Source organism: Schistocerca gregaria, chromosome 6 (genome assembly GCF_023897955.1).
Source record: "Schistocerca gregaria isolate iqSchGreg1 chromosome 6, iqSchGreg1.2, whole genome shotgun sequence".
Taxonomy (NCBI): domain Eukaryota; kingdom Metazoa; phylum Arthropoda; class Insecta; order Orthoptera; family Acrididae; genus Schistocerca; species Schistocerca gregaria.
In genome coordinates, this window is record NC_064925.1 from 36,743,425 (window position 1) to 36,756,622 (window position 13,198).

At 41.1% G+C, this 13,198-nt stretch overlaps 1 protein-coding gene across 4 annotated transcripts in view; it reads left to right on the forward strand.

Moving 5' to 3' along the window:
* The window catches only part of LOC126279128 (CCR4-NOT transcription complex subunit 6-like), an 811,221-nt gene that overhangs the window by 30,346 nt on the left and 767,677 nt on the right, over positions 1 to 13,198 (forward strand). For all 4 annotated transcript variants that reach the window (XM_049979620.1, XM_049979621.1, XM_049979619.1 and 1 more), the window contains exon 3: positions 7,693 to 7,879. In XM_049979620.1, the coding sequence (XP_049835577.1) occupies positions 7,693 to 7,879 (187 nt within the window). The remainder of the gene's footprint in view (positions 1 to 7,692; positions 7,880 to 13,198) is intronic.

A 13,198-nucleotide genomic window follows, 5' to 3' on the forward strand; every position in this document is an offset into this window, starting at 1 on the left:
CGCATCACCCTCAGCTTTGTGGATACTGGACCCCATTCATTACCGTGGGGTCCAACTCGCGACAGGAGACTCCGGAACTAGCCCTGTGAACAGCCTGCTAGTCTAGACTGGAGTCCCTCCATTACCTATCAGGTGCCAACAACAGCTGCTGAACTATGCTACACACATTTGTAGCTTCCCTGAACATCTCAACTACTGTGTCCTTTTCCCTGGAAGGGAGCTCCACCTCCCACATTGCAACACAGAACTGGGATTAAAATTGCTGCATGCCTACAGTGTCTCTGTTCAGAACTGCAACTTCTACAACTGTCATAACGGGTCCGGGAGACGTTGCACCTGTCCCCCATGGCTTGTGCCCCAACCTTTGGTTTGTCTCAAAGTCTCCTTTGGGCCAAAAGATTTGTTGACCCCATGATTTTTTACCGCTTGTTCTCGGCTGTCCTTGAGAAGCATCCGAGTTCAGAAGTGGTATTTACTGATGGCTCAACAGTCGAGGGACGAACGGGCTTCGCATACACACGTGCATGGTGCAGGCATTGTCTTCACTGCTGAAGTGATAACCATTAAATTAGCTCTTAGCCATATTTGTTCTTGCACTGGCAAGAGTATCCTAATCTGTAGTGACTCTTATGACTAATCATTTTCATGTGGTCTTGTGGTAGCTTTCTCGCTTCACGCGCACAGGGTCCCAGGTTCGATTCCCAGTGGGGTCAGGGATTTTCCCTGCCTCGAGGTGACTGGGTGTTGTTGTGTCATCTTCATCATCATCATTGTTTATGCCCATTATGGTTGGAGGAAGGCAATGGCAAACCACCTCCGCTAGGAGCTTGCCTAGACGGCGGTGCGGGTTTCCCGCATTGTTCCCTATGCTCCTCGGAGTATGGAACGTCATCATCTCATCAGTCATGTTGGGATTTCAAGAAATGAATGAGCTAATAGGTTGGCCAAGGATGCTGATTTTGGAAAGGGGATCCCAGAACTGGACCTTCGGTCTTTTAGATGCCATAGATTGCAGGAAGTCTGGAACTGGTATGCCCTGATACCTCCAGACAATTAAGGAGACCGCGATTGCATGGTGGTCTTCTCTGCATGCTTCTTGCCAGGGATCCACCATCCTCTGTAGACTGTGAACGGGCCAAATTTGCCTGAGCCCCGTGGCCACAATCTCAGACATGAGGATCCCTTTCACTGCTGATGTGGAGCCCTCCTGACAGTGGTCCACTTGCTCATAGGCTGTCCTAATTTGGCTACTTTGAGGTGGCATCTTAATCTTCTTAGCACGTTACCTCTTGTGCTAGCAGATGATGTCAACTCAGCTGATCTGGTGTTAAATTTTGCTTGAGAAGGTGGTTTCTTTTCATCCCTGTAAGCTAGAGCTTTTTGGCCTCATAGACAACTTGAGGGGTTGGTGAGACTTCCTCTCCAGCACCCCCCCCCCTCTCCCCCCCCCCCCTCCTCCCCTCGGGGGCCCTTGCTGGATCACCTAGCCTGGCCTCTACCCTTTCCACCTTTCTATTCTCTCTATTCTTTATTATTTCTTGGTTTTAAAGCCTTCTCTTGACTGATTTTTTAATGACTTGTCTGTGCTGTTTTTTTTTTTTCTGGACTTTTATCTGATTTTTATTGTGTTAGTTACTCTTAGGCTTTCCAGGATTTACCGTTCATATCCTTCCTTTGATGATTACTCCTAGTTTGCCACTAAACGGATGAAGGGGCTGATGACCTTACAGTTCCATCTCTTTCACTTCAAAACAATCAATCAACCAACTGACTGACCAACCTTCACTTTTTGGCAGAATATTTTCGTATTTAAGAATAAGAATACATACTGTCTGTTTTCTCATCATTAAATTTCTCATAGTTAAGGATCCCATAAAACTAATACAGGATTTACCACTACAATAAACATGTTAAGAAACTGTATTGTAACACATGTTCTTACTTTGTGGGGAACAGCTGATTCTAGATGGCTTGACATGACCTTCACCTTGCAGTGGTTTGAAAGATTAAAACTGTATGTCATATCTGACTCAAATGTGAAACCTTGGCTTTTGCTATTAGCACCTTACTTCTTTCTAAATTGTACTTGGTATTTGCTGGATGAGTGACCTGGGGCGAAAGAATATGATTGAAAATGGCCTAGTCATAGCCTTTAGGTGGTTCCTGTACTGAATCTGTCACTTGCTCTATAGTAAAATATTTGGTATGTTGCACTCACACACACATAAAAGTTTAAAGCACAGATGAGTTTTCTGAAAACTATTTAATGTTATTGTAAAACATTAATGCATTCACCTTCATTGAAGAATTCAACTAAATAGTCTATTCTGGGTGTCCATAGTTTTCTTGGTCATCCTGAGTGTCTCCAACTAAAAGGTCTGTATCTCGAACTGCTCTAAGGAACGTGGGTTGCAGACATACTGGTTAGACAATCACTCTGTTTTCTGTACTCAATTTATCCACAACACTGTATATATTAAGGTCTTTCTGTATGTCTTAGTTCCATAAGTTACATTTAGAAAATCATGCCTCCAACAACATGAAGAAATCACATTTTAGTGGATTGCGTTATTAGAGATTCTTTTTCTATGTCAAGCTTCCTTACAGCAAAGTTGCGAAGGCCATTGTTTTGTTGAACATTATCTTTATTTTTTCATTGTTTTGCCCCTGAAAAATGTTTACTGTTTCATGTATCTTTCTGAAGTCATGGTTTTGGTCATCAAATAGGTACATCTGTTGTGTATTGCATTGTAGTATGTGTGGTGTGACAGTAGTTTGAGAATATTATCAGACAATACTGTTTTGGAACATATTGGCTCTGAACACTGAAATGCCATTACTCTCATTTTGTCTTATTTCGCAAAGTTTGATCTAGTCCTTACAAATATAATATCAAAACTGTAAATCTTGGAAATCGTTTTAGAACTCAGGTACCGTCAAATGTGGTGAATTCGGAAGGTTTTGTGTTATTTTCACCTTAACTTGCATAGCTTTTGTTACATTGCATTGTTTATTACAGAAGTGGTGGCATAATGTCCTGTTGTTGTTGTGGTCTTCAGTCCTGAGACTGGTTTGATGCAGCTCTCCATGCTACTCTATCCTGCGCAAGCTTCATCATCTCCCAGTACCTACTGCAACCTACGTGCTTCTGAATCTGCTTAGTGTACTCATCTCTTGGTCTCATTCTATGATTTTTACCCTCCACGTTGCCCTCCAGTGCTAAATTGGTGATCCCTTCATGCCTCAGAACATGTCCTACCAACCGATCCCTTCTTCTAGTCAAGTTGTGCCACAAACTTCTCTTCTCCCCAATCCTATTCAATACCTTCTCATTAGTTACGTGATCCACCCATCTAATCTTCAGCATTCTTCTGTAGCACCACATTTTGAAAGCTTCTATTCTCTTCTTGTCCAAACTATTTATCGTCCACATTTCACTTCTATACATGGCTACACTTCATGCAAATACTTTCAGAAACGACTTCTAATACTCAAACCAATACTCGATGTTAACAAATTTTTCTTCTTCAGAAACGCTTTCCTTGCCATTACCAGTGTACATTTTATATCCTCTCTACTTCAACCATCATCAGTTATTTCACTTCCTAAATAGCAAAACTCCTTTACTACTTTAAGTGTCTCATTTCCTAATCTAATTCCCTCAGTATCACCCGACTTAATTCGACTACATTCAATTGTCCTCGTTTTGCTTTTGTTGATGTTCATCTTATATCCTCCTTTCAAGACACTGTCCATTCCGTTCAACTGCTCTTCCAAGTGCTTTGCTGTTTCTGGCAGAATTGCAATGTCATCGGCAAACCTCAAAGTTTTTATGACTTTTCCATGGATTTTAATACCTACTCCAAACTTTTCTTTTGTTTCTTTTACAGCTTGCTCAATATACAGATAGAATAGCATCGGGCAGAGGCTACAACCCTGCCTCACTCCCTTCCCAACCACTGCTTCCCTTTCATGTCCCTCAACTCTAATAACTGCCATCTGGTTTCTGTACAAATTGTAAATAGTATTTACCTCCCTGTATTGTACCCCTGCCACCTTCAAAATTTGAAAGAGAGTATTCCAGTCAACATTGTCAAAAGCCTTCTCTAAGTCTCTCTAGAAACCTAGGTTTGCCTTTCCTTAATCTTTCTTCTAAGATAAGTCGGACGGTCAGTATTGCCTCAAGTGTTCCAACATTTCTACGGAAACCAAATTCATCTTCCCCGAGGTCGGCTTCTACCAGTTTTCCATTCGTCTGTAAAGAATTCGCATTAGTATTTTGCAGCTGCGACTTATTAAACTGATAGTTCGGTAATTTTCGCATCTGTCAACATCTGCTTTCTTTGGGATTGGAATTAATATATTCTTCTTAAAGTCTGAGGGTATTTCGCCTGTCTTGTACATCTTGCTCACCAGATGGTAGAGTTTTCTCAGGACTGGCTCTCCCAAGGCTGTCAGTAGTTCTAATGGAATGTTGTCTACTGCCGGGGCCTTGTTTCAACTTAGGTCTTTCAGTGCTCTATCAAACTCTTCACGCAGTATCATATCTCCCAATTCATCTTCATCTACATCCTCTTCCATTTCCATAATATTGTCCTCAAGTACATCGCCCTTGTATAGACCCTCTATATACTCCTTCCACCTTTCTGCTTTCCCTTCTTTGCTTAGAACTGGGTTTCCATCTGAGCCCTTGATATTCATAAAAGTGGTTGTCTTTTCTCCAAAGGTCACTTTAATTTTCCTGTAGGCAGTATCTATCTTACCCCTACTGAGATAAGCTTCTACATCCTTACATTTGTCCTCTAGCCATCCCTGCTTAGCCATTTTGCACTTCCCGTCGATCTCATTTTTGAGACGTCTGTATTCCTTTTTGCCTGCTTCATTTACTGCATTTTTATATTTTCTCCTTTCGTCAATTAAGTTCAATATTTCTTCTGTTACCCAAGGATTTCTACTAGCCCTCGTCTTTTTACCTACTTTATCCCCTGCTGCCTTCACTATTTCATTCCTCAAAGCTACCCATTCTTCTTCTACTGTATTTCTTTCCCCATCCCTGTCAATTGTTCCCTTATGCTCTCCCTGAAATTCTGTACGACCTCTGGTTCTTTCAGTTTATCCAGGTCCCATCTCTTTACATTCCCACCCTTTTGCAATTTCTTCAGTTTTAATCCGTCTGAGTCCACATCTGCCCTTAGAAATGTCTTACAATTTAAAACCTGGTTCCTAAATATCTGTCTTACCATTATATAATCTATTTGAAACCTTTTAGTATCTCCGGGGTTCTTCCATGTATACAACCTTCTTTCATGATTCTTGAACCAAGTGTTAGCTATGATTAAGTTGTGCTCTGTGCAAAACTCTACCAGGCGGCTTCCTCTTTTATTTCTTAGCCCCAATCCATATTCACCTACTATGTTTCCTTCTCTCCGTTTTCCTACTCTCGAATTCCAATCACTCATGACTATTAAATTTTCGTCTCCCTTCACTACCTGAATAATTTCTTTTATCTCATCATACATTTCTTCATCTGTAGAGCTAGTTGGCATATAAACTTGTTCTACTGTAATAGGTGTGGGCTTCGTGTCTATCTTGGCCACAATATTGCATTCATTATGCGGTTTGTAGTAGCTTACCGACACTCTTATTTTTTTTTATTCATTATTAAACTGACTCCTGCATTACCCCTTTTTAATTTTGGATTTTGTAACCCTGTATTCGCCTGACCAAAAGTCTTGTTCCTCCTGCCAGCAAACTTCACTAATTCCAACTATATCTACCTTTAACCTATCCATTTCCCTTTTTAAATTTTCTAATCTACCTGCCCGATTAAGAGATTTGACATTCTGCGCCCTGATCTGCAGAATGCCAGTCTTCTTTCTCCTGATAAAGACGTCCTCTTGAGTTGTCCCCACCTGGAGACCGATTGGGGGACTATTTTACCTCCAAAATATTTTACCCAAGACGCACCATCATCAATTAACCATACAGTAAATCTGCATGCCCTCGGGAAAAATTACAGCTGTAGTTTCCCCTTGCTTTCAGCCATTCGCAGTACCACAACACCAAGGCCGTTTTGATTAATTTTACAAGGCCAGATCAGATACCCCTCCGTTGTGGTTGCACCTACGGTACGGCTATCTGTGTCGTTGAGGCACGCAAGCCTCCCCACCAACGGCAAGGTCCATGGCTCAGGGAGGAGGGGGGGGCGTAATATCCTAAAAAGAGAAATTCTGTGTGTACCTATATTTATCTGAGACAAACAAATAAAGTGTCTGAAATCACCCCATGGATCAGTGTGATTTTGGACATGAGGTTTTTAATTTTTTTCTGTCCAATGTTTCAAAGTATTTGGGGGAATTTGGACATTCTTCCTGTTCAATTTTCATGACTATTAACACCTTTTTAAGTTGTCTATTATTACGAATAAGTGATAAGGATTGAGACAATGAATTTTATGTATTGAAGGTCATTTTTCTTCCTCATTCAGTATTGTCATCCCATTCTTCCCGTTCTTCTCCCAGTAGATAGATCGAAAATTTCTTCTCTTTTTGGTCAGATTCATCAAGGTAGCCTTTCACTAAGTATCTAAGATACAGTTTAGTGAAATAAAATCCTCAATGTGCAGCCCTCAAGATACCTTGCTTCAACATTTTTCCTTCTCATTTAGTAGTCGTTGTCCTCCCAGTTTTTTTTTTTTTTTTTTTTTTTTTTTTTTATAGTCATATTTCCCACACTTTCTTTTTTAGGATTGATCTAGGTATACAATACAATATGCATGGTTTTCTGTACAATAATTTGCTATACTGAATATCATGAACAGCTTTATCTAAAAGTTTCAAGTCATAATTCCACCATGCTTTAGCACCTTTTCTGGTTTTGTATGTGTTGACATTGTAGAAGTCACCCCACACAGTACACAATTTTGCAAAAACCATCGTTATTTCATAACTTTACATGAAAATCTTGACAACTTGTACAAGAATTGTCTCAAAGCCGTAGTCTGCTCAACTCATTGAAAATTGCAGTTACAATACTTTTCTGCCAGTTGCAATAATAATAGAAAGTTTCTACTTGATGATACTGCACGAACTTTCAACAACGAGACTGTTCATCAGATATTTAGCTAGGTAAACAATCAACCCAAAATAAAAGTCACGGAATGTGATAACTATTACGTTTCGCTTAAAGTAACTGGCATGTGGAAGTGAAAATGAGCAGCAAATTGTTGCTACACAGTGGGAAAGAGCAAATACATCACACTGTCCGAAATCCCACCCGGTGTCCAAAATCACTCTGCTTGACGGTAGGTCATCAATTTGCATGTTCTGACTTTCATTTAGCTAATAAGTTGCTCTTATGTGGTATTCATTGTTTATGTAAGATTTGTAGTTATGCTGGAGATTTGAATGCGTGTGCCCAGCTCAAGATAGAAATATGTTAAGGCATTCTCCTTATAACATAAAAAATAATATTGTCAATGTTTTCAACTTAATGGGATAATTGTGGTACTGTATTCAGTTCTATTGTATTGTAAAAGTTGAAATGAGCAGGATATTGCCATTTGATTTGACTCATGTTAATCTTATTTTATTGATTGCATCTGTTGTGGTAAAACTTAAGTTTAGCTATTCCCAATAAACATTAAACTTTATTCTCATTGCCAGTGACACTAATGTGAAGTTGTTTTTGCAGGGACTATTCGCAACCTGAGTCCAAATTTATGGACATTCACACACCTTACAGCATTGTACCTGAATGATAATTGCCTTTCTCGAATTCCTCCAGACATTTCAAAACTAGTGAATCTTCGTACACTCGATCTTTCAAGCAACAAATTACGCAGCCTGCCAGCTGAATTAGGAGACCTAATTTATCTCAGGTAATTTACTGAATGATTTTTTTCTAGAATATTAACGTATTCTTTAGATATGTTATGTTTCTTACCAGCATTTTTAGTCGATTTCTCACTTCACAAAAGTGCTGCTAAAATGCAGAACCTTTATCTACAAGATAAACAGCATTGCTAGCAGCTGAGATAAAATGAGTGGTAAGTTCAACAGTATCCAAATACTGAAGAGTCCCCTGAGTGGGTGAAGAGTGCTCTGCGTGTCAGACGCTGTTACCCAAATAACTTGAGAACATGGGGTGTGCTCATTCCCCCTCCCCATCTCTCTCTCTCTCTCTCTCTCTCTCTCTCTCTCTCTCTCTCTCTCTCTGTCCTGTGAGTTACATTGTGGTAGCTGAATACACAATGCAGGGACTGTAGTTCTGGAGGTGACTGGCTTAAAGGGTTGTATTGGACGGATTGGGAGAGGGGAGAAAGAAGGTGTGAATCAGGAGAGGGGATCAGAGAAGGGGGCTGACATCTTGGAGGGAGGCAGTAGGTGCACAGGTCAGGAATGCAATGCATGGGCACCAGTGCTGGTGAGTTCATGCATTATATGTGTCTTTCTTGGGAGGGGGTGACAAAATGGAGGAAGGAGATGAGGTTTAGGGGTGGAGGATGAGTAAAGTTAGGTCCTGGGGCAAGTTGCAGATGGGTGATGAGTGTGGCGCAGGAGGGTACCAGAGATTGAACCCAGGACAATTATGGGAACAAAAGATGTGCTGCCAGAATAACTCTCATATAGGTAGTTCAGAAAAGCTGGTGCCAAGGATACCCGTTATTTGTCCAGTGGCAACAAAGAGAATGAAATGAATGAGAGAACCACAGAGCAGACATAAATATTATTTCAAGGCCCTTTCAACATTATTAAATCATCTATATGTAAATCTACTTCATGACTCTGCAGTTCACAGTTAAGGTCTCAGCAGAAAATTCATAGAATCACTTTGATGGTATCTTTCTGACTTATTACTCTCGAATAGTATGTGGGGAAAATGAACACCTAACTCTGTGGAGCTCTGGTTTCTTCCTGTGTAGGAGGGAAGTGACAAAATATTTTTGCTTTTGGTGGGGAAAGTCAGTGATCGAACTTTGGCAAAAGATGTTGCTCCAGTGAAAAATGCATTTGGTTCAATGATTGCCACCCTAATTCACATATCATGTTCATGACACTCTGTCCCGTGTTTCCGATAATATGAAACAAACTGTCCTTTTTTTAACTTTTTCAATCCTATTCCGCACAACGATAATCCAGAAGAGGGCAGAAAAACCTAGTGTTGTAGTCAGTCTCTAGAGTTGAGTTGTTGCATAAGGTAAATGTTGTGCCCGTAAAATGCAGTCTTTGGCTCACCTTCCTCACAACATTTTCTATGCAACCATTCCTATTTAAGTTAGTCATAATTGTAATCCCTAGGTATTTAGTTCAATCAATAACCTTTAAATTTATGTGATTCACTGTCTAAATGAAATTTAACAGGTTTCTTTTTGCATTCGTGTGTGTGGTTTCACAGTTTTAATTATTTAAGAGTCAATTGCCACTTTTTGCAGCATACAGATATCTTGTCTAAATCATTATGCAATTGTTTCTGATCTTCTGGTGATTTTTGTGTGTTCTTACCCACTCATATCGTTTCGGTTGCCTAAAGGATGTTGCAATTTTCGGAATGCTGTACAACAATTCAAACAAATAACATTAGTAGTTTTATTCCTGTAAAGCAGATTGACAATATTTAACTTTGAAATAATAATAATAATGTCACGAGTGATGGGCGACATGCTAACAGTAATGTTCATCTCTATAGACAATGTCCAAACAAACAGTGGATGTTGTTGTTGTGGTCTTAGTCCAGAGACTGGTTTGATGCAGCTCTCCATGCTACTCTATCCTGTGCAAGCTTCTTCATCTCCCAGTACCTACTGCAACCTACATCCTTCTGAATCTGCTTAGTGTAGTCATCTCTTGGTCTTCCTCTACGGTTTTTACCCTCCATGCTTCTCTCCAATACTAAATGGGTGATCCCATGATGCCTCAGAACATGCCCTACCAATCAACCCCTTCTTCTAGTCAAGTTGTGCCACAAATTTCTTTTCTCTCCAATTCTATTCAATACCTTCTCATTAGTTGCATGATCTCATCTTGAGCATTCTTCTGGAGAACCACATTTCAAAAGCTTCTAGTATCTTCTTGTCTAAACTATTTATCGTCCATGTTTCGCTTCCATACATCTCTACACTCCATACAAGTACTTTCAGAAAGGACTTGCTGCCCCTTAAATCTATACTCGGTGTTAACAAATTTCTCTTCTTCAGAAATGCTTTCCTTGGCATTGCCAGTCTACATTTTATACCCTCTGTACTTCGACCATCATCAGCAATTAATATGGATCATTAATAATTGATATTGTAGCACCCTCTAATGCCGTTCACTAATGTCCGGCTGAGGCTGGCGGGAGCGGTGCTTATATTCACTTCTTGCAGAGGTCGCTCCTGTTGTGGGTCCTTGTCGGTGTTCTTCCTCTTCATTCCGGCGCTTATGGTCCCACCAGAACATTCCTATTCCCCAAAGTGATGGACCATCATCGTTTGAGTGTGACCGTGGTAGGGGATGCAGGAGTGTAGGCGCAACATTGGGGACGAAAGCCGTGGCTGCAGGGGATGTCAAACTTCTACCTGGGCCTCACCATCCGCCTGCTCTCTGGTGGAAATGTCCCCGCGTCGACCTCCTGCTGCCATGAACCAGATGAAGAAGGCAGTGACTAGTGCAATGTGGGCAGGTCCAACTCCATTGGTAGGATAAGAGTAAGCTGAGAAGGTGAAGGCTCTGTCTCCATGGGGTCGTCCCCGCGGTGTCGTGATGACACACTCTGGCAGCTGCTGCAGCCGCGCTGTCCTCTGGATCTGTGAATCTGGAGGAAGACAGACTGGAAGATCATTGTGTACATGACAGAGGCGAAGTTATTTGATGGTGGCAGTGCAAGACATCCAGACCTGAAATAAGATACATGCATGCGTCAAGGTGACGGACAATCTCGCCTTGCACTTCACTGTTTGCTGCTGCTAAAAACCCCGTAAAAGACAATATCATGTGACGTGAAGCGATACTTGCGGCCTTCTTTTGTTCAAATCGGGGTTCACTTCCGTGGCCTGTGCAATTTGCTTTCAGTTCAGCGGAAAAGACTGAAGCAATTCAGAATCCCGAGCATCGATGTGACAACAAGATGCAGCAGAAGCATCAAAAGCATCAAAGTGTGTATCAGGGCCAAGCAGAAGATGTGAAAGTGTGACCCCATTACCATGTTTATCTGTCGAACGTAACACAATCTCATACTGGTATTGAGACAAGAACAAAGCCCATCTTTGCAATTTTTGGGCAGTTCATACAGGAACTGGCTTCATCGGATGAAACGTGGGCTGCAAAGGCTTGTGATCCATTACTAAGCTGAATTTTCTGCCATACAAATAGTGGTGGAATTTGGTGAAACCGTACACAATAAATAGCCTCATAGTCAATTTGTGAATAGTTGCACTGAGCTTTGGATAACACTCTTGAAGCAAAAGTAATAGGTCTGTCTTTATCATCAAGTCTTTGCGAAAGCACTGCACCAATTCTCTAAGAGGAAGCATCAACTTGCAAAACAACTTGTTAGTCAGGATCAAAGTAAACTAAGCATCGATCACTGAGCAATGCATTCTTAAGCATTTGAAAAGCCACTTGGCACTCATCTGCCTAAACAAAAGGGACATTCTTGCAACGCAAGCGATGCAATGGAGCTGTGATGTGTGCAGCATTTGGTATGAAGTGAATATAATAGTTAATTTTCCCTAAAACTGACTGCAGTTCTGTGATATTGCGAGGAACTCGCAAGTCTCGTATGTCTAACAAATGCAACTGAAGTGGATGTACACCTTGACTGTTTATTACATGACCAAGATACTGCAACTCTGGTTTTAAAGAAATCACACTTGTCCAGTCTACACTTCAGTCTTGCATCCAATAACACACAAAACAGAGCACGTAAATTTGCAGTATGTTCTTCAGGTGTACGTCCTGCTATGACAATCCAGTCCATATAGTTTGAAAAGTTTGGGACTTGCACAGTCAGCTGTTCCGAATACTGTTGGAAAATGCCGGGTGCGGAAGGACTGCCAAAAGGCAAACAAAAATATTTAAACAAACCGAAATGAGTATTTACTACACACACTTCTCGCGATTCTTCATTAAGCAGGATTTAAAGATAAATGTCGCGCAAATCAGTTTTTGAAAAGTAATGTCCAGTACCTAATCTGCCCGTGAGATCCTCTGGGCATGGCAATGGATAAGTATCAGTGGCAGTTTGTGGGTTGACTGTAGACTTAGTCAACACAGAGGCAAATGTGACCTGAAGGTTTGGGGAGCAAAACCAGTGGACTCACCCACCGACTAGCTGATATGGACATAACTCCATTATCCTGCAGTTCTTCAAGTTTGGCAGCGACTTTGTCCTGTAATGCAGTGGGAAAAGTTATGGCCTGGCAAAATTTCTTGTGACCATTGTCCTTCAGAGGAATGTTTGCAACAAACTTGTTGGCTTTGACTAAATCTCCAGAAAAGAGTTCTGGGAATTCTTTTAGCAGGCTAGCTACTCTGTCTTTTGCATTGAATGCAGACACTGACAACACATCGCCCGAATGTTAGAGCCAAACAACTCGGAAGGATCGAGAGCAAATACGTTCTCACATTTACGTGATTGTAACACTGAAAAAGTCACTGCTCACGTATGCGAGAGATACATTGCAGCCAAAGTACGTGTTCCGAGGACAGGAATGTCTTGTCTATTATAAGCCATCAGTTGCATGATGGTTTTAGACAGGCATGGGGAGCCTAATAGTTGATATGTGTGTTGACTGAGCAATGTGACGGAGGCACCTGTGTCCAACTGAAATTTCCCACTTTTCCCACAAATAAGTAAATGAATAAAAAGTTAGTTTGATTGGCATATCACTGAAGAAACTACATGCTTGCTAGTTTTGCTAATGTCTGTTGCAGGTTTGGAATATATTGCATTAACAACATGGGCCTTGTGATGATATTTTTGTGAGTGGGCTGAATTCGTATGTTTGTTCTGTTGGAAACATACGGACTGTACATGTCCTTTCCTACTGCAAGCGTAACACTGAGCTTGTTGGGAGGGGCAGTCTTGGTAAGACTTCATTCTGTTTGCCTGTGTAGTGAGCTGCTTACATGGTGTGGAAGGTTGTTTATTTGGCGTGGCTAGCAGACACTGCCGGTGCGGAATGGGGCAGTCACGAGCATGGCACTCAACCTGACAAATA